The 27,623-nt window shown below is 44.5% G+C and overlaps 1 protein-coding gene across 5 annotated transcripts in view; it reads left to right on the top strand.

Annotated features, from left to right (window-relative positions):
* Positions 1–27,623, top strand: part of KIAA1549L (KIAA1549 like) — a 667,839-nt gene that overhangs the window by 442,481 nt on the left and 197,735 nt on the right. For 3 of the 5 annotated variants that reach the window (XM_085648235.1, XM_085648233.1, XM_085648232.1), the window contains 4 exons: positions 535–698; positions 2,701–2,867; positions 9,714–9,841; positions 16,227–16,250. In XM_085648235.1, the coding sequence (XP_085504361.1) occupies positions 535–698; positions 2,701–2,867; positions 9,714–9,841; positions 16,227–16,250 (483 nt within the window). The remainder of the gene's footprint in view (positions 1–534; positions 699–2,700; positions 2,868–9,713; positions 9,842–16,226; positions 16,251–27,623) is intronic. The other 2 variants (XM_085648236.1, XM_085648234.1) reach the window with 1 other exon arrangement.

The following is a 27,623-nucleotide window of genomic DNA, read 5'->3' as shown; positions in this document are numbered from 1 at the left end:
CATGGTTTTATATTGAACCAATACGGATTTATTGTTGCTTTTGTCTGCTTTATCATATTTTGCGCTCCAGCATCTTTCGAATCTGTGACAGTTTTGTTTTTCCTGTCGCAGGGCATCTGCAAACCAGGGGGCCGATGGCAAGTTGTGATTCCCTGAATTTTTAAAGATGGGTACTGTAGCCCTATAGGCTTTGTTTAGCCATTCCATGTATTTGATGAGTGCCAGTTCTGTGTGTACATTTCAAAGTGGCCGCTTCATATCCAATTGGGACTGAAGCATAGCCTTATCAACCTTGTTCCAGCTTCACATTTTTAAAAAAATGGAGAATTTTTTTTGATCCACTTCTTATCATGTGAACAAGGCGAAAGCAATGAAAGTGAATTTACTCTAAATTTAGTTTGAAGAAAGTCCTGAGTGCTCCATTTGCTTTATGTAGAGGGTCAAGATTGTACGCAATGTATGTTTTGCCCTGTGTACACGCGTGAAACTGTCAGTAAACCACTTCAAAAAGATTCTTTTTTGTACTTTCTGTAGCTGCTGAAAATAAACCACCAAGCAACATGTGGATCATTGCGGCAGTGTTGGCGCCCATAGCCGTTGTCACAGTGATTATTATAATTATCGCAGCTGTGCTTTGCAGGAAGAGCAAGAATGACTTCAAAGCTGACTCAATGGCCAACATGCCTCCGCGGCCAAAGGTAAGAGTGGGCGGCCCAGCCTAGAGCATCACCAATGTCCTCTGTACCTTTAAGGGAATGGAATCTCATCTCAAGCGTTCTGATTGTGTGACTTGGTTATGTTCCTCCTGGAGAATCCCTTGACTGTCAGTGCTGGGTGTCTGTTCATGAAGCTGGGGTGTTCACAGAATAAGCCTTTATGAACAAAGGAGGGACACGGAGCCGAGTTTATGAGGTCCTGCTCACAGGCACCAGGGAGAGTTCTGTATAAAGAAATTGAGCAGTTCCTGATTAGCTTGTGGGGGAAGGGGAAGAGGGGAACGGGAAAGACAGGTCTTTCTTCAAAATGCCCTCACACACCCCAAGGGATGTCATGCTTCATCATTTGGGCATTTGCCCCTTGTCAATACCTGACGGGCTCCCGAAACCGGGGCTCTTTATCGGGGATCTTTTGAAGAAGCCGAAGGGTGCGTGTGGGTGTGAGGGCTGGGTAGTGCACTGAGTATAGGGTGAGTAAAATAGGTATAGAGCAATCCTACTTGAGTCAAGTGTTTATTAATGATGTAGCTCTAGCCTAATTTAAAACTGTGTAGAAGCCTTTATTTTGGGGTAATGTTCCTTAAGGGCTAATGTAGTGGAAGTGGTCAACATGTTTCGTGCCCAGACTGCCCCACAAGGGGTCAATGGCACTTCCTCAGGACCAATGAAATAGTTGTGTAATGAGTGTACTACAGTCTAGCACAATGAAGTCAAGTTTGCTAGAGGCGGTAGGGGGTATACTAAAGAACTGGTACTGGGGTATACTATAGACCCCTCGTTACCTAGTCCAAGCTGACGGGGATTGAACCAGAGCACTTTAGTTGCTCCAATCGAAGTGTAGGCGGGCAACTAGCGATCGTCCTACCCTCGCTCTGGGCCACAGAATAAGCCTACCTTCTTCCATCATATCTCTGAAGTCTTCATCAGCGCAGGGCACCACAGTCACAGCTGCATGGCAGGGACTTGTCGCAGTGATGAATCGGTTTGCACCCACAGTTCCAGTTCTACTAAAGTCCTCCTTCTGGTACCAGTGGTATCTTGGAGCAGTGATCCAACTCTGGATACACAAATACAGCAAGATTTGTGTTTTCTCCAGTGTGCATTACTGCATCATTCTGAGTTCCACGGCTCAAAATGGGTGGTGTTATGGTAGCACCGCATGCTTTGCGCCATCTGTGCTGTGAAACTCGTATGTTGCGTTTTTCCATGCATACATTTTGCCAGGTTAGCCAGGAAGTTCTGAATGTACTCTCTATTTATAAATCAGATTTGGCCACAATTACTGAAGCAGACCCTAAGTGCCACAAAGACGTCGATGGCTAATGCCAGTGCGTGAAAACAGTGGTCAAAACATATTCGCGTCATTGCTTGTGGCAGTGCACGCAAAACGCCAAGAACTTTTTTTTACTGTAATCACGATATTACAAGAATATTGTAAATTACTCGCAAGGATCTTATTTCCCTATGAAACACTCATCAAATCTGCTTTCCCAACATTCACACCGGTTAAAATGCATTATGAGAGAAGCAGGCGGGGGGAGGGGGGGGCTTAATGAGGAGTGGGACGGGAGAGGAGTGCGGATTTAGAGGTTACTCAAAAAAACGATATTTTGTAAAATAGCCATTTTTAAGACCTTTAAAATAGAGATGAGTGTGTGTGTTTTTGTCTTCATGCATATGTAAAAATCCCAAGTGAAATCTGCCAAACACCTCACTGTACCCAACTTAAAGCACCTGTACCCAACTACTTACTACAGAATACATTTACTGGGGGGGTGTAACACCCCAAACAACATCCCCCCAAGCTACTCCCCAGCTTGAATTTCTCCTTGCAACAGAGTATGCAAAGGTTGGATCTAGGCAATATGTCTGGAACACCCGCTCCAATCTCACAGCACTCTAGAAACAATGACATGTGGCCTCTGATGATGGATTTGTTTCAGCACAGCCTCTTCTCACAACACCAACCTGTTTTGCCCAACAGCCAGTGCAAGGCTTTGACTTCGCCAAGAAGCACCTAGGGCAGCAAGGAGCTGAAGACGAGGCTCTGCCGGTCACCCAGGAAACAGTTGTGCCTCCCCTTACTATTTCCCAGGATGCCCATGAAGGAAGCACGGGCAAAACCGCCAATTCCACCGGAACACGGAAGAGGTACGACCAGCGTGCACATATTGACTTATTTATGTTTGACTGTACTTCTGAAACGGTTAGAAAGAGCTCTACACTAAAGATGTAAATCTGTGCTCTCTGTCATTTACACAATTATGCATTTAATTGCTACGAGTGACTACATAAAGGCTAAAATACAGCTTCTCTCAACTTGTTCCAGAACAAATGCAAAATTACATAATTCACTGCATAGTTCAGGAATATCAGTATGTAATTACAAAAAAGTCAGTCTTTCACTTCAAAACGTCCCTTACCACAAAAATCAATTTTCCTCCACGCTGATGCCCATAACAATACAGTCAGGCAGATGAGGCCAGGGAGAACATGCAGACAAAAACATTACCTTGGGGTGTTGGAAGCATTTCAAACTGCAATCCCAGTTAACCTCAACATACATCCTTAGGTCAAAGTTGAGCGGTAATGTGTGGTGACAAGGCAGCCACAGCCAAATCTGGTGTCGAGTAGGGTCAACAATAGGCTGCTTTAGTCTGAGCAGGCCTCACATTTGGTCAGACTTTTGATGCTTAGTTTGGACTCAATTGATCCATTGATTGTTAAATGGATATTATTGAGATTTAACTGGCCAAGTTATCAGCCACTGTTCATTCTATAACAGACACAATATACTGCAAGTTTATAGGCAAGGCCGAAGTCAAATAATGTAACCTTTTCTGAAAAGTAGCCATAGAACGTAGAGACTGCGCTAGTCAGCATGCTGATGGGGGAACGGTTCTTCATTAAGCAGCAAGAATTACCCAGTTGAATTTACATTTTTTTCATTAGTTTTACCTGATGAGATATATGTGGCTCTAATAAAGTTTCCCCTGAGACTGATCGCATATGGGTTATTCCCTCTTGGACTACTTTCTTTTGAAACTCATTAAGACGCACTGAGACAAGGCCTGTGGAAGAGGAGTAAGAGATTTACAACGCAGTTAGTAGTCCACTTGAAATAAAAGACACAAGACAGCACAATAAATTGATGGGGAAAATTGGGGATGGGTGGGGACCTTAGTGGTGTGTAGGGGACAGACACGATTCGATTTCCTTGTGGATATAAGAACTTCTGTGTGTTTTCTAAAGCATGTTTTGTATCCAAGAAGAGTCACTCTTTTTTAAATAATCTCAAAACCTTGTGTTGAAAAAGAAAAAAGATTTCCTTAAATTACCCTCACACACCAGGGTTGCCCTCTTGGTGGCATGCTTCATCATGGGGTTCTTCCCTAGTCGCTGTTAAGCCCGTCTCAGTGAATATCTTTTCCATGTTTGGACATAGCTGTAGCTAAAAGGAAAACAATGTATTAGAAAAAAATTGTTTCTTCGTATTAAACGTGTTACCAATGTAATGAATTGATGTAGTCAGTGATTAATTTGTTTAAAAAAATAATTAATAGGTATACAAAGTTGTAATTATTTTTCGTAGGAGGCCATTGCCCACTTATCCCACCAGCCCTGCCTATGTCCCACACTGGTGCCTCTTGTTGCCTGCATTGATAATGTCAAAGCCAGGTTGGAGTGAGTGAGTGAATGAGTGAGTGAGCAAAGCGAGCGAGGCCATCTTTTTTAATGGGGTTCAGGGAGAGGAGGCAGGTATCCTCTAAAAATAATAAGGTAAATATTAAACAAGAAGTTTATTTCTACAGCTTCACTTTCTACCTTTCCCATTCTATATCTTTCAAGTAGATTTTCAGCCTGTTATAGTGACTGTGGATGTTTTTGGAGGAGACGGGTTTGGAAATAAAAAGTTACACAGACCTCAATCTGCGTGATTTGACTTCAGAACTCTCTGTCAGGTTAGACAAATCTCACAGGCTCTAGACATAAGAGCTACCATTACGTTTACAGAGAATTCAGTGGCAGTGACGGCCAGTGTATCTATTACATCGGTTCTGGCATCAGGCAGTAGTAGTGATGATGATAAAATATCTTGCATGATTTCAGGCAAAGTTTGAGGTTTGCACGGCATTGTGGGTAAGAAAACCTTGTGGGATCCATGCAATCCACACTGCCCTGGAATCCTCTGGGTGTCTAGTTTTCAAAAATGTCTGTGGTTGAGAGGTTTCCATGATTGGGGGTGAGAAAGGCCCCAAAGACCCCAATCACTGATCTCTCCATGTGGGTGAGGCAGATGTTAGAATAGGCCAGAACCACCTGCCATACAGTGGGCTTTCTGGACCCCAGAGGCAAATTGGGGCACACCTCTTGTTTGCCTGGAGGGGGTTGGTGGTGGCAAAAAGACTGGTTTGTTCCTTTTTGGGGGGTGGGGGTGTGGCCAATGCAAGAATGCAACACCTGCACCACTTTCTTTTGCCCCAAAGTCAAAGTCCCTGGTGTTAGGGTGTCAGGTGGACTTTCTATCCCCCCACCCTGAGAGGCATATTTGGGGAAATCTCCCCATTTGAGATTAAACTCCAACCTGCCCGCGGGTAGGGCAGAAAGACACTATTGCCCATTCTGGGGTTGGGGGTATGGCAATGCCAGGGTAGGCTGCACTCTTCTTTTGTTTGTTTTGTCTCCTTTTTTAAATACCTGGTGTTTAGTGAGCAATCTGTCAACCTGAGGGTGGGGATATTGTGAGTGATTACGCTTATCCACCTCCCTGGGGGAGTCTACAGGCCACAGGATGGGGGGAGCATGGACCCACGTGGGGTCGCTTCCCCCTCTGCCACAAAAATACTGCATAAATGTAGTCTCAGGTGTCTAGCGGGTTTTCTGCCATCCTGGCGGGGGTGGGTGGGTGAATTGCAGTAATTGCTCAAATGTTTCCTTGAGGGGGTATAAATACTGTCTGTGCCCTTTTGGGGTGGGGTATTTTTTCCTGGTGTCTAGAGGGCTTTTTGCCCCTTTGGGGGGTGGAGGGGATGAGGGTAATCACCTCATCTGTCCTCCGGTGGGGGCAGAAAACTGTCAGGGTTAAAGCATGGCCATGCCCATAGTGGGCAGCCCCCACCCCTATATTTATGTTTATATTGGACCCTGCTCTCCAGTGGGCTTTCTGCCTCCCAAAGGGGGCAAGCAGACTGTCTATACTGGTGGGGTGGGGGCATGGCCATGCCTATGGCGGGCAGCCACCACCCCTATATTTTAAATAAAAATACATTCCATTGTGTCTAGTGGGCTTTCTATGCCTGGGGGCAGATTGGGGGTAATTACCCCCATCTGCCCTCCTCGGGGGGGGGGGGGGGCAGAAAGATAGTCATCATATTTCTTTAGGGGGTGGAGGCATGATCATGCCCAAAGTGGGCAGACCCCACCTTTTTAGCTTTTTTTTATTGACCCTGGTGTCTAGTGGGCTTTCTGCCCCATGCAGATCAGGGGCAATTAACCCCATCTACCCCTCAGGGGGGCAGAGAGACTGTCTGTCCACTTTGTTGGGGTGGGTGCATGACCAGGCCCGTGGTGGATAGCCCCAACCCCTATAGTTTTAAAAGAAAAGACATTCCCTGATGTCTAGTGGGCTTTCTACCCACCCGGGATGGGGGGGTAGATTGGAGGCAATCATCGGCCCACCATGGGGGGAAGAAAGACTTTCACCATATTGTATTAGGGAGGAAGCCCCCACCCCTATATTCATTTTTGTATTTACCATGATGTCTAGTGGGCTTTCTGTCCTCCGGGTGAGCAGATCGAGGGTAACTTCTCCCATCTGTGGCCACTGGCCGATGACCACACTTAAGGGGTCAAAAAGGACGTTTTGGGCCTGGCAAAAGTTTTATTTTTATTAAAGGTCATGCCACTTCTTCCCTCCATGCCGTCTGTAATCAGCAATCTCCCCTTCCACGGCATGTCTGTCTTCATCACACCCTTTTAATGTCAGTGTCCCACCGCTCCACTCTGTAGGTCTAATCTAGATCTTTGCTAGTCATTGAGGCAGTCCCTGAACTGTCACGCAGGTAGAACTAGTGAGACAACTTGTGATGTGAAAGGGTCAGTATTTTTAGAGTCTTTGCCTGTAATTTGAGAGACTGTTACATAACAATAGGGTACACCCAGTACACAGCTGGACCTGGGCCAGTAATAGTACACACAACAAGTGGTTCAACTGACCGATAAGCTTGTCAAGGATAAGCAAAAAACTGGTGAAACTCCCAACAAATATTCAATTGAACAATGGCCAGGATATCTTGGCTATACAAAAGGTTTATATTATGAATTAATCAAATATTTACAATATCAAGGTTGCTCCAAAGTGAAAAAGGTGAATAAAGTGCTCCAGGTAGTGCTTGTGAATGGATGGGGATGTGACTTTGAAAGTAAAAATAATTACAATATTTACAAAGATTAGCATGGCCTGCAGGACTGACTAAACAACCCAAGTCGTGAGATGCAATGAATGAATATTTAATTCTCTGCTTCTGGGCTGAATGGATAAGTACAGGTCAGAGTACAATAAAAGTCGATGTTTCGACCCCTGAAATTAGAGGAAGGGAATTCATTCTTACAGCGGGGTCTTTCTCAGGACAGTTGAAGGAGCAACCTCAGTATAACACTGCCATGTCGACAGTGGAAAAGTAGTAGATTGGGCTAAGTCGCTCCAAGTGCAGAAAAATGAAAGGCACTGTGCATACAGGGTGGAATGGTTAGGAGGCTTTGCAGTAATTGACAAAAGATAGCAAGCCTTGGATATACTATGGCATTGAGGGATGAGTCAATCAGGAGTACATTCAAACTCATAAATTCGACGTAGCGGATAATAAATGAGCATATCTCTAGTAGAGGGAAATGGATCACCAAGGGCGTCAGACCAAGGGCAAGTCTGACGTGAGACACCCTTTTTGGAGCAACCGTTGATATTGTAAATACTTGATTAATTTATAATATAAACCTTCTGCATAACCAAGACATCTTGGTAATTGATCAATTGAATAATTGTTGGGTGCTTCGCCAGTTTTTGAGACAGTGTGTGGACGCAAACAAACATACGCAGACACCTGTATACACTCAGGTCTCATGCCTCATCTTCTCGCCAAATATTCACCTGCTTAGATTATTAGTCACCTTCTGCTACCTCCTGCTCCTATCACCTGACCCAGCCAACCTTCCCTGCTCCGCCTCCATGTGCCACTGTTGCTGTGGAGAGGACCAGGCACAGGGGAACAGCACAGCCTGGGGTGACAAAATCCCTCTCATGCATAGGCAGTCCTTGGTATAAAATGGCCAATTATGATGCAGCATATTGATAGTGGAAGAGGTGTGGCGCAGCGGCCAGGGCGACTGACTCCGGAATCTGGGGATCACGGTTTGATCCCCGGAGCCGGCGGCAGATTATCCCAGCACCATGTGACTCTGGACAATAGCTTGCTCAATCTTCCCGATGGCACCCAGCGCCTAGAGACCCTTACGGGTGATAGTTTGCGCTTTACAAATGTGGATTATTATGGGCTGAAGCCTGTGCTAAAGTATACGGCTTCAGCACATATGCAAATATGTTCAGGAATTTACAGGGGTTTTGGGAGTTCTGCTCCACCGTGGAAAGTAACTTCCAATGCCACAGTCTACTGTGAAATAACCCTCTGCTGGTAGACCAGGCAAGGGATGCTTCTGGGACCTACTGAAGCCTGCACACTGTCAACTGAGGTAAGGGTCCAAAACAGGACCGGTCCCCAAGCATAAGTGCCAATGCGCCTTGGAGGCACAAATAACCACAGGCATACTGCACAATCAAATATACAAAATACCTTTTGTGATTCGGTCACGTATTTTATACTCGTTTGCAGCAGTATGTCGCGGAATGCTGGAGAACGCTGGCAGGTGTTGTTTAATTGCATTAAAATAGGTACCATGTTTATGAATGCTTAGGTTGGGCTTGATTAATAAAGCCTTTACCAATGCGTTAATGAAACATTTGCAAGTAAACAATCGTAACACCAAAGAAATGTCAGAGAAAGTGTCAATGAAATTCAGTGTAAACCAAGTAAACCCCTTCACAGTTGTAAGGTTGTGGGTATTTACTCCTCACACACATCTGAACATTTAAAGTTACACCTGAATGATCCAGGTGCAGATTTTGCAAAAAAAGGAGGGACATGCATTAATTGTAACCCATTGTCATATGGCGCCTGTAGGAATGAGAGACATTTCATTGAAAACCGAAAACATGTTACATGAAAAAAAGATGCAGAAAGATATTGGTAAAATGTCATCATTATCTTAATCCTATGAATGGTGAATTTATGTAATTCCTGAAAGAGACCCGCACATGTAGAGCTTTGGATAAAAGTGCAGGAACATATATGAATGCCACACATGTAAGTAACTATGTACAGGGAGGAAATGATAAGCGATGCATTGCATGTTACAGGGTTTGTGAATGAGGGGCAGGTGCATATCTCTGCAGTGTGTATGTGCAAGCCACACGTTCCAGCATTTACAAGATTATTAAGGAAGAAGGCCTGTTATGAGGGCCAACATTGCCACCGTCTGATTTATCGTATTTTACTCCTGTTCATCCTAGTTTATATACAAGAAATTACTTATTTTTTAAACTTGTTTTTTTATTCAGAGTTTGCAGTTAAACAAGCATACCTATTAACAAGGTTGTACACCCGCCATTAAAACAATGTAAGCTGTATGCCTATGTGCAAGCGCATAAGGAGGTAGTGGGCTTAGGGCCGACCCAAGAAATTACTTATTTTGATGCTGACTGTGCACAGATACACTTATTTAAAGTCTTCATAATGCTTAGTTGTGTTTAATTTGATTGTCCTTTATTTATTAAATTAATAGGGAAAAGGCCATGACATATAACGTACCCCTGACATAGGACTTATGCTGCTGATATGTACATTTTAAATTTCTAATCTTCCTTGTTGCTATGGTTACATGCAGCCAGTCACCGAGCGAGAATGGTTCCGTCATCAGTAATGAATCAGGACAGCCCAGCTCAGGCAGAAGCACGCCGCAGAAAGTGACTGCGCAGCAGAAAGCCGCCAAAGAGGAGACGAGAAGGAGAAACGGTGAGACCCCTGCCTGCTTCTCAACTTCAGATACTTCATATTCTCATGGATGTCTATGTTCCCTTTGATATGAACACATAAACAGTAAACAGTATACTTAAAGCCATAGGATTCTTGCATAAGGCCCATCTGGGTTTGGATCAGGCCTTTGATGATTAGGAGGCTGTCAAACAGCATCTCAGGCAGGTATCTTCGATCTGTTAGTACCTATTGGCAGGGCCATTGGAATTAAGCGATTGTGTGGCCGCATAATTATAGATGTGCCGCATTTGCCACATAATACATAATCTACTGTATAATCTGCATATTTTAACAAAAATATTTTTGGTTTTAGCTCAAACGTTCAAAAGTTATTAACATACAGCAGCATGTGTTACTGCACAGTGGAACGTCTTTTGCAAAGGTTGCCTGGCCACCTTTCTGTTGCTTATTGCTATATTTGGGTATTAAACGGGTACTAATGAGGTGCACCAAATGCCCAGACAGTGTTAACAAGTGTGGAAAGTACAAAAAAATTGATGTCGTACTATTACAAAGTGTGCCTTATTGTGCCACATATTTTGCCTTTTCTTGCCGCATAATTTACTCAACTTTGTTGCATAATTTGACTCGCTCCTGCCACATAATTCCAGTGACCCTTACTATTGGTAAGAGCCCTTTCTTTCCAGAGACTGCTTTATGCCAGATACTGCTCTATGGTATAGGCATTCAAGCTATGGAAGGCGTTCCCTCGAGTTGTGTCAACAGGGAAAGACAGAAATTGACAAGATGATATACAGGCAGCACCACAAGCCTAATAGTAGGAGAATGTTGTATTACATGAAATAATATATAACACATTGATGGAGTTTGTGCTTCCATAGCTGCATATTGTCATGGGTAATGTATTAACTTGACTGAATATTGTGATCCCAAGACATCCTAATGGTTTACTTTGGTAGGAATTGTAGGATAAAGGAATGTTAGTGTTTGTTCCACATATGTTGGCTGGCTTGTGATGATCACTATTGAAACAGATGAATGGAGTTTTTATTTGCAGTGATTGTCTGACTGTATAGAATTTGATAGGTGTAGAGATTCTCAAAATTGCATTTGGTGCTGTATAAAGTTCCCTGCAACAAAGAATTTTCAAAACACTGATTTTTGTGTTCACATCCTGAAGTCTGATAAATCTACAGAATCCCATCCCAAATCTGAAAAACCTCTATGTTGAGGCCAACTTCATGACGGGCCACAGGTACCGTGACTGTGTAAAGTTCCTTATACTGAGAATCAGTAACCTTCCACATCTTCTTTAAAATCATGTGCCCGACTGCCATAAATGCTACACCCACCCTGACTACTCAATATTGTATTGTATTGTAATTGCATTTATATAGCGCTTACTACCCCTGTCGAGGCGTCAAAGATTTTTTTCGGGAAGTAGCACGCTACTCCGGATCCCATAAAGGATTAGTGTTGAGTTAGTATAGTGGAATATGAAAGTAATTTGAGTGGTGGATAGTTTAGTCAGTTATTTGGATTCAGAAGGATAGCGGAGGGATAGAAGAGGGAAAAAGGTTTGCATTTATATAGCGCTTGTTACCCCTGAAGGGGTCTTGAAGCGCTTTTATGAGTATGCCCGTCTTGACTCAGTACTAATTCCACTCTGCAGGGTGCAAACTTCTGATCACCTCAGTTTCTCTTTCATGCAAGAGGAGGCCGCTAGAGTTTGGGCTGGGGCCCTGAACTCCCCTCATCACTGTAGAAAAAGAATCGCTATAAGTCCATGAAATTCCGTGCTATCTGTGGCAGTGTCTCCACCGTGTGGGTCACCCACGCGATAAGGCAATAAATAAAGAGCGACAAAAGGTTGATTTTTGTCCTGCTTGACTCACTCAAGACCAGGTACCATTGCACTTATATATTTAAATGAAAAGGGATGCTTAACTATAGCTGTTTCTCCCTGGGATTGTATTTATGAAGGATGCCCCCAGCACATTTCAGAAATGCGTAATCTGCCCTCTTCCTTAAATAGCCAGCATCATTGTTTTTTCCCTTTTCCCTCACACCAAGAAAACAACTACCAGGTTTATAACAGTGAAATAACTCAGTATTGGGGTTTCCTGTAAGGAGCTGGTCTGGTCAATGAGATGTGATAAGATCTGAAGGTAAAAATAGGCCCCCCTCTAAGACTGATGCGAGCCATAGGGCCCCAGGGCACGATCAACCACAGATGGAACAATAATCTTGGAAAGTTAGAAAGAAAACACCTTCATCTCCTTATATATTGTTTAGGACACATGCTTATTCTCCAGCATTTCGTTTCAGATGGCAAATGGAAGTTAAGGCCACAATTTCAAAGCCTGCATTGAGAGGGAGCTCTCTGAAGAGATGCGTATGGATCAAAAAGACAATGAAGTGTGCCATACAGGCGTACAAACTCAACAATATTCACGTTTTTCAATCTAGCAAAAACTATTCAAATCAATTATTTCTGCAATTTGCTCTACAGAGAGATGCTTTTAAATATTAAAACTGTATATTTATGACAAACACGCAGTATTATGTAGCATAGGGATCATTAGCGAATCCTGCATTCTCGTGGCATTTGCATTTACTTGAGTGAGGACAGATGAGCATGAGTTATTCTTATTGCCTGGAGTAAACTTATTCTTTTTAATTTAGAGTTAAGATTGACTACATGCAGCATTGTTAAATACCCTATTTTGTAGTCACAGATATTCTTAATCACTTTCGGCAAGCTAATTATAATAATCTTTGAGAAAGCGTCAGAAAGCCCTTCATCAAAATCCATCTCTGTATTTGACATTTCCAAAAACATCCTCCACCAAGAGCAGCTGTGCTCTCTAGAGCCTCCTCCAGAAGGCACTCGTTAACCAAGAGCAGCTGCGCTCTCTAGAGCCTCCTGGAGGAGGCACAAGTTAACCAAGAGCAGCTGTGCTCTCTAGGGCGTCCTCCAGAAGGCACTAGTTAACCAAGAGCAGCTGTGCTCTATTGAGCCTCCTGGAGGAGGCACTAGTTAACCAAGAGCAGCTGTGCTCTCTAGAGCCTCCTCCAGAAGGCACTAGTTAACCAAGAGCAGCTGTGCTCTCTAGAGCCTCCTCCAGAAGGCACTAGTTAACCAAGAGCAGCTGTGCTCTCTAGAGCCTCCTCCAGAAGGCACTCGTTAACCAAGAGCAGCTGTGCTCTCTAGAGCCTCCTCCAGAAGGCACTAGTTAACCAACAGCAGCTGTGCTCTCTAGAGCCTCCCGGAGGAGGCACAAGTTAACCAAGAGCAGCTGTGCTCTCTAGAGCCTCCTCCAGAAGGCACTAGTTAACCAAGAGCAGCTGTGCTCTATTGAGCCTCCTGGAGGAGGCACTAGTTAACCAAGAGCAGCTGTGCTCTCTTGAGCCTCCTCCAGAAGGCACTAGTTAACCAAGAGCAGCTGTGCTCTCTAGAGCCTAGTTAACCAAGAGCAGCTGTGCTCTCTAGAGCCTCCTCCGGAAGGCACTAGTTAACCAAGAGCAGCTGTGAACTCTAGAGCCTCCTCCAGAAGGCACTAGTTAACCAAGAGTAGCTGTGCTCTCTAGAGCCTCCTCCGGAAGGCACTCGTTAGCCAAGAGCAGCTGTGCTCTCTAGAGCCTCCTCCAGAAGTCACTAGTTAACCAAGAGCAGCTGTGCTCTCTAGAGCCTCCTCCAGAAGGCACTAGTTAACCAAGAGCAGCTGTGCTCTATTGAGCCTCCTGGAGGAGGCACTAGTTAACCAAGAGCAGCTGTGCTCTCTAGAGCCTCCTCCAGAAGGCACTAGTTAACCAAGAGCAGCTGTGCTCTATTGAGCCTCCTGGAGGAGGCACTAGTTAACCAAGAGCAGCTGTGCTCTCTAGAGCCTCCTCCGGAAGGCACTCGTTAGCGAAGAGCAGCTGTGCTCTCTAGAGCCTCCTCCAGAAGTCACTAGTTAACCAAGAGCAGCTGTGCTCTCTAGAGCCTCCTCCAGAAGGCACTAGTTAACCAAGAGCAGCTGTGCTCTATTGAGCCTCCTGGAGGAGGCACTAGTTAACCAAGAGCAGCTGTGCTCTCTAGAGCCTCCTCCAGAAGGCACTAGGTAACCAAGAGCAGCTGTGCTCTATTGAGCCTCCTGGAGGAGGCACTAGTTAACCAAGAGCAGCTGTGCTCTCTAGAGCCTCCTCCAGAAGGCACTAGTTAACCAAGAGCAGCTGTGCTCTCTAGAGCCTCCTCCAGAAGGCACTAGTTAACCAAGAGCAGCTGTGCTCTCTAGAGCCTCCTCCAGAAGGCACTAGTTAACCAAGAGCAGCTGTGCTCTCTGGAGCCTCCTGCAGAAGGCACTAGTTAAGAAGTCGTTTTCTGGAAGTTTGAGAGTGACAAAGCCAAGGCACTGACAGCAGCTAGAACAACAGCAGCTAACACCCCTGGAATGAGCCACAGCCTTATGCAAATATGGTCCAAGTGAGTTAGCAACGTCCCATACAGAGTAACGATCGAAGAATATGGTAAATCATAACAAAATGTTTGTTCAGGAGCTCACACATAAAAACAATAGTGGACTAAACTGCATTAAGCAAAAATAGATGCAGACTATTAAAGCATGGGTGTCCTGTCCATGGATGATCCACTCTGGTGAGCAGTATAGAGCGCTCACTTGACTTCTGCAAAGACCCATCCGCCTTTCTCCCTTCAAGCCAAGGCAACTTTTCCTCAAATCCCATGAGAATCACTCCTCATCTGTCGCATTTACTTCAAAACGATTGCAGCTGTGTGTCTAAGTCTCTTTAGAAGTCAAAGCAGCGTCCACATATATTGAAGTTAGCCTTTGACCTGCTCTCAAAACCTTCACCTAGAGTCCTATGAGTATAAATAATGATTTTAGATGGTGGCACTTTTTTGTGCCACTGCACTATGCAGCATATCATTTGCACACATAGACCAATCGTTAGAGCACATATTTTAGCATTAGCAGTGATATCTACAAGGTTGATTGTTGTTGGATGCTTTGAAGGAGTGACTGGTAGGTTGTCAGCGTGGTGTGGTTGGCGTAGATGAACGCTCAGCATCAGCTTTGAATGCTTGCATAGAAAGCTGGGTTCTGAGAGTGTTCCAAGAATGTTTAATGGTTTCCTAGCTTCATGAATTCCAGGCTGTGGCCACTTGAGGCCTCTTGATGGGCCTGTCTGGGCTTTCTTTATGTGGATCACCACTACAATGTCAATCGATGTATTTCACCCAACGACCCTCGTTGGAAAACTTAGTGGTTTTATTTATGAAATGTTTGCGTTGTCCCTTTCAAGGTGCACTGCATTCAGGATTTACATCGTGACTGCAGGTATGGAATTCTTGCCCCCAGTGAATAAATAAAGGGGTGAAGTTGTTGGGTAGCACATGTTACTTAAAAACACAGCTTAAACCGGTCCTCATCATAGCCTTTATAGCATGATGCTCTGGTGTGCATCAATCTGAACAGAGAGGTACTTTGATGAGATTACATGAGGTGTCAGAAAGGAAACAACTACAAGCTGCGCCTACCAAGTTAGATGAATGAGCGTGGAACTGGAGTATGGAAAGGGCCACTGAAATTGGGCTTTGAATATGGTTGAAGTTAGTCTAGACTGAGTGGAGGTGATATGGCAGGTAAGGAGCATCCAAAGGGAAAGGTGGGGGTCAGTGGGATACACAGTCATCTCCCCATTGCAAACATCACCCTTAACTGTATCTACAGCGCTGGGGCTGCTATTGCCTTGATGACAAAGCGGAAGTCAAGGAAACAGGCAACCATCTCTCCCTTGCAAGAAAACACCTGTGGGTTCTTCATAAATACCGCGTCAGGACGGTATTGCTATTCTGACAGGTTATTCCTTTGAATGCTATCATTGGAACAGCATGGAATAAACCTTCCATTACTCAGTCGCACAAATGCTGTAGCATTTTATAATGCAGCTAATTTAACTGAGTCATATGAATTTGTATTCGTCAAAGGGCTCCTAGCTGTAAGTATTCTTGAATTGCTCTCTGTGGTTAAATGAGCTATTCATGTACCCTACTACGTGTTTTAATGAACGTCTTGAACAATGCTTTCAACTTATAAAAACAATGGTTCTATCATCAAAAGTACTTTTTTAGCATCGACTTTTGTGTTCTCAAATTTCATTCGTCTAGCAAAGGTGCAATTCTATTTTATGTTAACATTATAGATTATCCTATATTTAAAAGGTAGCAAATTAAGAATGTTTTTATGTACAATGCATTCGAATAATTCCAACGATTTGTTTTGATTCCAGTACAAAACTGTATTAATGTTTCTCACAGCAACGATTCGATGATTGATTTTATTTCTGTGTGTTTTATTTTTAATGTACTTTAGTGTGTTTTTTTTTTCTTTAACACATTCAGGTTTTAAAATCTCAAAGAAAATTGGTAAGAAATTTGACCTCAGAATTGCCACTGGAGTTTATCTTTGCATGTATTGGTCTGATTATTTCAAATACATCTCCATTATCCGGCCAGTAATTATAGAAAGACACACACGCACATGCACACACACAGACACAGACACACACACTTTAGCCCCATATCAACTAGAGTTTGCACATAGGCATTATCAACAGGGCACCTCCATAACCATCTTCATGTGTCATAGTGTATAAAGACTGCATATATCCAGTAACAAACACACCCATGAATTCTTAAAACATAATCTAAATCTATTAATGCGAATTTGTCAACAGTTTGTTTTACATAACCTAGACTTGAGTACAATCCAAAAATATGTGTAGCACCAAGGCTCTGTATGCTTCAGGAACAGTGTTGTGTCAGGCCACATTACTACACATTTCACATCAATTCACCCCTGCAGTTTTGTTTAGCAGCTATTTGAAATCTAGGAATAATTCCCCAATTTTTAATCTGTTGCGTCAAGTATCCAAGGTTATGCTACTGACCTTGTATTTATCAAATCATCCATGTTTCCTTAACTTTAACAGTAGATTTCAGTGTGTCCCAGGGTTCACTCTGAAAGAGAGTGTGTCAGATGACACAAATAGTCATAACATAATTTTCTAACACACCACTAAATGAATGCGGTTTGTACATCTTTGAAGCAGATTGTTAAGGAAGACACCATAAGTGGAGAGCTGCAACATTGTATTATAAGTGTCTGTGGTTTTACTCACACCCAGTGAAGCATGGATTCTGCTTGAATTAGTTGTTGCAGGGTAAAGGGCACCTTTCTAGCTTACATTAGGAATGAAGGACTAGGGAAACTGCAGGGGGTATCAGCTTGTACACATTGGTAAACAATATAGACATGATTGTTACTTTTGAACTGTACATTCTATTCGGTGGTGGTGGTGGTGGGGTGTGGCAGGCTTCTCGGGCGGTGTACTGCAGGTTGTAGTGCAAAAAAGTTGTGTTCATTTCATCGGGTGACATCCCTTACTCCCAGTATCTCCTGCAAAGACTGTTGGATTCAGGGCTGTGCAGTCCATGAACAACAAGTAGGAACAATGCATAGAGTGTTCGTCAAATGCCCTTAAGCTCAGACAAAGATTATGTTAGAACTGGATTCAAGACTTCTCTTTCAACCAATGCTGTTGCTCTTTGTGGTTCGGCCCATGGGGAATGTGAGTGCTGTTACTCCAGCAAAGACAGGTTCACTTCTGTGAACGGTAAATAGCTCATACACACTTGGCACTTCATCTTATTAGCACAGTTTCCTCTGTGAACCAGATGACAGAAAAATATTTGAAGTCAAGTAATTGGAAGAAACATGAGCTTGAAAGCGTTCATCAAGGGAGACACAAAACTGGAAGACGAGCATTGCGTTTTTAAAATTAAGCCAATGATCTTCCAATGTACCCCTGTTTATGGGTCACAGTCAGATAACTTAACCCCTTCCCCGCTCATGACGGAACCGTTCCGTCATGAGCCACGGTTGCCGTGTGCTCATGACGGAACGGTTCCGTCATGAGACGCCCGTTGGCGGCCGCTCCGCCTACGCGGCGCTGTTTCCCCGCCTGTGCGGGGGGACAACGCAAATGGGCGGAGTCATGACGGAACCGTTCCGTCAAGAGCACAGGTCAACCGTGGCTCATGACGGAGCGGCTCCGTCATGAGCACAGGCCCGCCGCGCTGCCCCCCTGCCCCCCCCAGCGCTGCAGCGGAATGTCCGCAGCAGCGAAGGGGTTAATGAAAGAATAGTCAATACAACTGCAGTTAAGGATGAAGGAGACACTCCTCAAATAATAAAAAAAGAGGTACTTGGCTTCCAAGGGAAAGCAGGACCTTGAAGTATTTTTATTTTGGTTTGCGAATGTTATGCTTGTAGACAAATTGAACAGAAGAAGATTTGAGCACATTTGTGAAGCAAAGTGTCAGTTCAACGCACTTTTGCAATTCTTATCCATAACGATCATTTTCTTGATTGGAATGCATTCATACTGCCCTGTTAATCTTTTTTTAGGTCGAGACATACTGTATTCACTCTGTGAGCTCACAGCTTGTCCATTGCTTTTTTCTTCATCGCTTCGATTGCCCTTCAAAAATGCTTGCTTGCTATTGGGTAATCCTGCCGTTTTGTTTTTTGTTTCCTCTCTCAGCACATCGTCCAAATAATGGTCTCTGTATGCGTTTGTTATTATCTGTTGGTTTTGGGGAACTCTTTTTTTAATGGTTTCCTGATAGTCAGTGCTTAATTTGAGCCGGTGCTTTCCGGTGCTGAGCACCGGCATTTAATTGGTTTCTGGTGCTCGGCACCGGCACCTAATTGTCAACACCACACCTAGGGCAGTCTGCCACAACGTGGTGCTGCTCATGTAATTTAGAGAAGAGCAGTATAACAGTTGTTTAGGAAAACAATATACATAAAAAAAATTGCTAATACCTGCCTCCCCATCATTTCCCTTAGCTTTGGGGACCTGGAATAATCTGAACTGTTGCATTTACATGCGAGAGAGATGGTTAGTAGTTGTTTGGCAGCGATGGCATGGACAATGGGTTGGCCAAACTGTAGTGTCCTCCTGGTCGGAGACCTGGCACTTAATATTTTATAAATTAAGCACTGCTGATAGTGTCTTGCTTTGGCACCCATCGCTGCTTGCAGTTCGCTTAATCTCCACTTAATCCCCCCATGTGGTGTCGTCCCCACACCACCACCTCCCACCCGTCACTGCTTGCGACGCTAAATCCCTACTCCCCGATCCTGCTTTAACTCTTTTCTCAGTAAGTGTTTCTGTTTTTAAAACTATGGCGATTTCCGGACTCGTTTGCGGTTCATTTTTTCAAAATTTTACTTAAATAGTAATTGCGTGGAGTTGTGTCTTGTGTGTGTTCTTGGGCCACCTGCAGTGTAAGCCTGAGGAGGTCTTTATAGCAGACTATTAAATGCCTCATGCACATGGACACAAAAACGCTGTACCTCCGACTCCTTAATATTTACAGCAGAGACATTTGAATTATTTTTTTCTGAGGGCATAGAGTTCATATAAGATGTCTGCCAGCTTTCATCATCATGCTGATCTGCTGGTGTCAAAAAGGCGCACGCGAAACTTCTACTTTTACATTTCACAAGCTCTCAGCCCCGCGGGCAGACAAACGGGGATGTGAGCGCATGTCCAAACCCGCAACAAAACGGATTCCAGCAGCGCCGCCCAAAATGTATCAGTAAATAATCACTTACAGTTACTTCCATTCGCTACATTGATGCATCAAAGAACAATGTCTGAACTGGAGAATATTAGGAGAGGGCAATTTAAAGGTAGTGAAGTAAATCACATTGGGGGAGGGGAACAAAGGAGGGGAGACCACAGCGTAGGGGTGAGGTAAAGAGAGTCAATGTTATAGTTCTGGAAGTAGTTAAGAGGCACTACAATACATATATAATACAATGACCATAACACACAAGGTGGGCACTGAGCGTCCTAGTGAGAGGTGGAAGGCGCAGTGACACACGGGTGCAAAAACAGCGTGAACAGAGAGATAGGCTAAGATTTAAAGTGGTCAAAAAACAAAGCAGGTTTATATACAAAATGTCTGTACAAAATTATTCAGGTAATTGAATTGACCACAAGAACGCCTGAGTTCTGGGCTGTGTAGTCGACGGCGTTTCAGCCTGGATGATTTCAGGTCATCATCAGGACAATAGGTCATTAAATTGGAGTTAGTGCTCTAGTAGAAAGAAGATGGTGGGGCGTCAAGTGCGGTACTAGATCTTTAAATTGTAGAAGGCGCTGTGTTAATCCGTTGAAAATTCCGATGGAACGCGTTGGCGGGGGGCCAATAGCGTATTAATGAATCGGGGGCGTATGTCCAAAGAGTAGTAGATTTGCAAAAATGCGTCCCAGGAGAGAATCAATCAGTGAGCTTGAGGGGATTGAATCCAACAATCATAGTGAGAGGAGCGGAACCTCTGCGGTGCGAGGGCGATGAGTTAAGCTACATTGAAGCATAAACACCCTCTCTGTCTGCTCTGTCCTCAATCCCGTCGTCAATCTGTTACTCATGGCTTTCTTGAAGTGCTGCATAATCTTGCATCATTGGAATTAAAAGCTGAAGTCTAAAAGATACTTTGACTATATATATATGCAAAATGCCCCCACTCCCAAATGCCTCGAGTTTCATCTGTGTTTGTTCACAGTGTATGTTTATTTTCTGGCATATGGACCGATTGAAAGGTCTTTGGTAGGTAGGCTCCAACATTTGTGGTAGGCCCTTCATCAAAACAGTTCAGCAAAACACTGGCATTAATAGCAAAAAATGTCAGATCAGTTATAGAACGCTCAGCTTCCGTCATGATGCGCTGTGACCTGGCCGTGCCTTCCCAGACTGTAGCTGGCTCTCAGCCCACAGTGGGTGGCAAACGGAGCCTTGAAATCACTGTAGCTGCTGCTATTGGTAAAAACCGCCACACATTTCCAACAATAACTGTTTTCTATCTTACGGGGATGAGTCACACTCAAATGTTTCCAGTCGCCCACCAAGAGCAGCAGGGCAAGGGACAGATAAAATGTTTTGACAGCTGAACTTTTGTCCTCTTCTTGGGCTTTTATTCTATTTTTAAGCGATGTCCTCATTCTGAAGCCATTTAACTTTGTGATATTTGGGCACCCCTGTGCAGAAATGGCATTCTGCTGCATGATTGTCAGCTTTTCATTGAGAGGTTGCATTGCTCAGTGGGTGTCTTGTTCTTTAATGAAGTGGTACTTCATGCCATATGATCAGTTATTAATGTCCATGCGTTCCTTATTCTGTTTGTTTTTTTATTTACACTTTTTGAAGGAACTGGCATAGGAAAGAAGAATAAACTTCTAAATTGTAAAGCAGGGGTTCCCAAATTAAGTCCAGGGCAGCCAGATCAGGGTACTGATTTTAAGATAAGTGACCAGATGTACAAAGGTATGTAGCATTATCAAACCTTTCAATTTTCAAAATCACTGAGTCTGCGACAGCAAAATACCCTTTTCTAATGTATGAAACCCATTTTACAAATTGAGAACTGTTTTCGGACTCATGAAATGGACTTTACGGACCATACCAATCAGAATTTAGAGGGGAGTGAAAGGGGCATTCTAAATTGTGGTTCAGTATGGTATGCATCAATGATTTGTGACCGCAATTCCGGCTGCCAAACATATACCAGCTACCAACTCCTCAAAGGAGTTAGTAACTGATCCATAATAGAGACCAGATCCTGTCCCACCTGATTTTTTTTCCCAAACTAGAAACTTTTATGTGTTTTTAAAACAGCACTGGTTCCTTAAATTAACACTGGCTGCTTTTAAAAACGTTTTTGGTTTGGGAATACAAACACAGGGATGGGGTTCTGCTGTCCTAGCAGGCCACACTTCATGCGCTTTTTAGCCTGTCACGGTAGGGGAGTGTGGTCGCACAATGCGACTTCCCTAATTAATATTCTTTAGGCACGTCCTTTTGCGACCTCTTGCATAGAATGATTTTGCAAACCGACATAATGGTGCAAAGGATGATACGTAAAATCACACTTCATTGGCAATAAACCGATGAGCAGTTTGCGACCACTCTGTGAGAATGCATGCACCGGGCCCCGTGCCTTGAAAAAGAGACCGTGGTCTTCTTTTGCTCCAGTGCTAGAGGAGTTTCCGGCCGGCTGCCATTGCCTGCCTTGTGCTTGCGCCCCCCTGGTCCGCGCATCCTCGGCGGCCTCTCTCGTCGAGCTGTCGCCCATCTGCTGCGGATGCTAACGTTCAGCCTGGTCTTAGGTCTGCCGTGGGAGGCGCAGGTGCTCCCCGCGTGCTCTCCTACAACTCAGATGATGCCGGAAGAGAACAGCTGCTGCGCTGTAATCAACCAGGTGGCCAAGCAGAGTCTGCGAAGGGCACCAAAAGCTCTAAGTGATTTGCTGAATAAAGCGTGAAATATACTTTTGATCCACCGCTCTGCTACATTTATGACTGAACTCACCTGTAGTTTGTTGCGGGTTAATGGACTGATGCTGTGGCAAGCGCGTGTTCGGCCGCGCATCCTGCGAACCGTAATAGCGAGTTTTTAGGCACCAATGAACCCCAAGACCTGCAGTGTGTAGAGTTTGAAATCTTATTGTTCTGTTCCTGTAGGACCCTGAGCACGTGACTTCTCTTAGTTCTTCATTTTGGGCATGTTTAGAGAAAGTGACAGCTGGTCTGCTGCGATTTCTCAGTCACACAATACAGCATACACAGTGGTGGGTGGTAATTGTAGCAGGTGGGGGATGGGTGACACTCACTCACACCCATGGATTCACACGCGAGCACACACACATCCATTCAAAACACTAACTCCAAAATATTCATACATACATGCACGCGCACGCGCACGCGCACACTAAACATTTTAAAGAATCACACTCACCTGTGCAGCTCTTCCCCGGAGATCCCAGGAGAGTTGGGACTGCTGCCTGCTTTCATTGGCTGACCCTAGGTGAGGGGAGGTAGCAGTCTCTACCTCATCATAGAGTGGGATATGGTCAGTGAGAGCTGCAACCCCACCCCACTCTGTGATGAGACGTCAGTGATTAACACTCGGATCTGGGCACTTCAGAGCTTAAAACGGAAGCGCCCAGGTCTGAGACAATCTGTGACGCTACCCCACGTCATCAGGGGGAGGGCCTCAAGGTGCTTTGCCAGGCCGAGGAGGTCATGCCCACAGGGCTAAGACACCTTCAGCCTGGCAAAGTTCAGCTCAGGCAGGCACGAGCCTGCACATTTAGCGCATGTCTAGCTCCTGGCTGCCTGACCTGAAAAAGTATGTTCAGGCAGACCTTTGCACAGCCTGACAGTGAATGAATGAATAAAAAGATATTTATGGAGCGCATAGCTACCCTAATGCATTCAAGCGCTAATAGCAGCAGCAGACAGTGAAGAAAGGTTACTAGGTGGGGTTTCGAAAGGAGTTTCCGGAAGGACAAAAGATTGGACTCAAGACGTAAGTGAGGAGGGAGGGCGTCCCAAAGCTTGGCGACATTATAAGAGAATGAGCGTCCACTGCTTCTTACTTTTTTTATTTTTGGGTCTGAAGCAAGAAGGAGGTTGGCTGAGCGGAGACATGTGTTAGGGGAATAAGGGGAAACAATAGATTGAATGATTGGCGGTCCTGTCCCCCAGAAGGACTTGTGGGCAATACAGAGAGATTTAAATGTAATTCTCACTGATACAGGTAGCTAATGAAGAGCCTTCAGTGCCGGCTTAGCAGATTGACGGTAGGGGATCAGGAGGAGCAAACAAGCTGCACAATTTTGAACAATCTGCAACTTGGAGGTGGTTGCTTGGGGAGCTCCTAGATAGAGGGCATTCCCATAGTCCCGGCAGGAAAGAATAAGAGCCTGGAACTTTAATCGACTAGCCAAAAAGGGGAGAAGAGGAAGGATTTTACGAAGCATCGTAAGAATGCCGTAAGAGGTGACTGATAGTTTCGTCACCTGATGCTCAAAATTCAGGGAGCGATCTAGCCACATGTCGAGATTTTTGATCTGATTTTTTGGGGCAGGAGCGGGCCCAAGACAGTTTAGACACAATAACCCTGAACTGAAGATGGGAGAATTGCCTCCATCTTTTCTCCTTTCAGTTTCAGGCAGGAGAGCTCTATCCACATAGCCACCTTCCCCAGACAGAGGCCCAGGCCAGAAGACACTCCAAGACTCCTGAGTCTGAGAATCAGGATGTTGTAGTTGACAATGTCAAAAGCGGCACTGAGTTCCAGGAGGATGATGGCCGCCGTACCTCCTTGGTCCAGAATTTTCCTGGACTCTTCAACCACCGCTACGAGAGCAGTTTCTGTCCCTTGTTGGGGCCGGAAAGCAGACTGGGAGGAGTACAGAAGGTTGTGGGACTCTAACAACCCAGACAGGACTGAGTTAACATGTCTTTCACGGATCTTGATAATCACTGGGAGGAGGTATGGGTCATTTTGGCAAGCCACAAGTGGTAAGTAAGGTGATGTATATATCTTGAATTTTTTAATGAAAATATTCAGCCAGTTCATTGCAGCGGGCAATTGCACCATCAGTGGGGGCTTGTGGGGAGGGGCGTTTGAGAAGAGTCTTTGTGATGCGGAAAGTTTTCCGCAGGGAATTGGATGCAAGGCTGATTTTTTCCTCATAGTAGGAGGCTTTTGCTGATTTAATTTCATCTTGATAGATTTTTATGGCATCCCTATATTTCAGTTTGCTTGATGCCGCCTGTCCCTTCTCCATTTTCTTTCTGGTCTTTTGCAGACTTGTTTATATTCACAGAGCTTAGGGGAGTACCGCGGGAAGGTATTGGTCCTGACTTTTTTGCGAGTGGATTTTTTGGAGAGAACATAATCCAGAGAAGAATCAATCCACTCGTTAAATTTATCATTGCCAGTGATGGGGTTCCGTTCGAAGGAAGGCCTCGTGATTTCAAGAGCTGAGAACCACTGTTCTAGTTTAGACCACGTGCCTTCCTGGCTACTGACCGTGCTGAGTGAGGAGGGTGCTCATGTGGTGCTCCATGAAGGAGAATCAGAAAATGGTCTGACCATGGCAGAGGGATAGGAAACCCATGGATAGTTTCTCACTATTAGTAAAGATAGGGTCAATTAGGTGACCTTTGAGGTGGGTGGATCCAGTAACTCTTTGTTTGAACTGAAACGTTGAGAGATTTCTAACTAACTCAGAGGCAGCTGGGTTTCCAGGATTATCTAGATGGAGATTAAGATCTCCTAATATCGTAAAGTTGGACGGGGAGTTGGGTAAATTAGCGGCAGTTTCAGGAAGAACTTTGAAAAGTTGTCCATGGGCTCCAGAGGGAGGATAGATTAATATGCCAGAGAATGTATGGAGAGGCGAGAAACCTATAGCAAAAGAAAGATTGTCGCAGTCAGGTAAGGGGTCTGCTGTGATGCAGCACTTAAACTGACCTTTATATATAATGGCAATGCCACCACCTTTGCCTTTTTCACGGTCTTTCCGCTGGATGTAGTAACCAGGGGGGAGGGATTGTACAAGGTCAGGATCAGACTCATTGTTAAGCTACGTTTCGGTTAAAAACAGAGCATTAGGGAGTTCCTCTTCTAGTAGGATAGAGATTTCAGCTGAGTGTTTGGGCAGAGACCTACAGTTCATTAAGAACAATTTATAAGGTGCGGGATTCTGCAAAGTGGTCTGGGGTTTATAGATCAGACATATTCTAAAAGAGCAATGGGAACAAATAGAATTGTCCTTAATTAGGGATAAGGAGTGTAAAAAATGTTCATTGATAGCCCCCCTTAGTCGTAGGAGGTGGTTTGAAGAGTAGAGGTATTTACATGAAGGGAAATGGAGAGGGGGTATGGCCCCTGGCCCGGTCGGGCGACCGCTGCATGTCAGGGTGGGCATGAGTTTAAATAGGCCCAGAGAGCAGTTAGACTGCTAACAATGTGGCTCCATCCCTGCCTCCTGCCTGGAAGTGAAGAACAACACCACCGCTTACAGTCACTCTTCTGTGGGTCAAAAGGTGAGGGGGCTTGCTCCCTCTGCCCATTAGGGTGGGCTGTGGCTTTACATACAAGGGTTTTCTTCGCAGTCTCTTCTGATCTGTGTGCATTTGCTTGAAAAATATCAAATCTGCAATGACATTTTAAAAAGACTGGGCCTGCTGTCTGCACCCTTAGAAATGTATGTTCGGGTGTCTGATAATATCAGTAAAGGATTCAGAGTGTATTCCTTTCAAATCAAGAAAGCTTCAATTTGCCCTACTGTGGGTCATGAGTTAAGTGCGCAGCCATCAATACCCATCAATAGCTTGTTAGCCTCAAACAACCATCACACAATAGAAACCAGTTTTAGAACAGACTTTCAAATAAGCTTGCAACACACAGTCCACTCAGCTAAACACAAATATCTATGAAGTGCTATACAGATTACCAACCATATGTACACCAGGAATAGGCCCAGTATGTAGTTTAGACTGGCTGATGAGCCCTAACTAAAGCGAAACCCGTCCTGGGCTGCTTGTGTTCCAGTTTAGGGAGGACCTGGCCTGGCAGTTCGGGCTGGACTAGTCCTATTGGAGCAGGGTCAAGACTGATTTGCATATGGATGGGTTCAAACTAAGGTGGAATGGTGTGCAAAATAACAATGGACTGTGTTGCGGCCTGTGTGATTACCAGAGATTAGTTCAAGCATGCAATCCATCACTTTTTCGAATACTTAAGTATAGCTTACAGCATGCCCCACTTTAATGGAGAACTTTGTCATCTGAAAATATGACTAGAAAACCAGGCCGGATTTCCAGTGATGCCTCATCAGTCCGAATCGAGGGTGGCAGTGCCCAACTCTTACCACGCACTTGAAAACCATGTGAGTGTGCGAGGTCACAGTGATGCCTCAGGTGCTGCGAGCAGTGCCTAATTAAGCCAGTGGTTGCTGGCGTGGGCCACCTGCACTTATTTTTGGGAAGCACCACCTATTTGTCTGAATCAGATATTTCCTGAGAGCAAGAGAGGGAAAAACACACAATGGCGAAAGGAGGAAGAGAAAGACAGAAAAAGCTGCACCATGGGAGAAAACAGGAACCTGCAAGAGTGAGGTAGAGGGCTGGGGGTGTCTAGCAGTTGATTAAGGAGGCATGAGGTGGAGCCAAGGCTACGCAGCCTTGGCATTTGGTGTCCTGACATTTAATTGTACCAACCTTGGCTTCTGAACAGAGTTTTGGGCACCAGCACACACTCTTTTACAAATCAAGCACTGGCTGCAAACGTAAGCCAGCCAGGGAGAGCCAGCCGTATGCGGGGTAGTTTACACAGGAGTGGGTTGGACAACGCTAGGGGGGTAGAACTAGTACACACAGCTTGTAGGCACTAAATTGGCCACAATTTCAAACTAACATTTCCAATTAAATGTTTTTTTATATTCAAATTAGGAGCGTAAATACTACTGAGCAAGGAAATGGAGATGTATTTCCTTTTCAGGTTATGGCCTCCTTGATCACTGTTTTGCATGTGTTCAAAATAACGACTGACTTTTCCCTCTTTCTTTGATCATGTACACGTCTGATTATTTCCTGCAAATGCATGTTTTTTCACAACTCTTGGTGAGGAGTCTGACATATTTATGCTAATGTGTTTTTATTAGAGCGTTCACTTTCAGTATTAGATGTGTACTTATTGACAAATGATTATTATGGTCAAATGGTCGTGTAAAATGTTTAAAAATGCTTGCTATTTTGTCTGGAGCTAACATTGTAAACATCTGAATGGATGTTGTTATTGGTACTTTCGGTGCAATCCTGATTTCTGAAGTTTGGTATTAACTAAACAGTGTATCTAGAGGATGTGAGA

Source organism: Triturus cristatus, chromosome 3_2 (genome assembly GCF_964204655.1).
Source record: "Triturus cristatus chromosome 3_2, aTriCri1.1, whole genome shotgun sequence".
In the NCBI taxonomy this organism is placed as follows: Eukaryota; Metazoa; Chordata; class Amphibia; order Caudata; family Salamandridae; genus Triturus; species Triturus cristatus.
The sequence above is the reverse complement of the archived record's forward strand: the minus strand, read 5'-3'. Positions and strand labels throughout refer to the sequence as shown.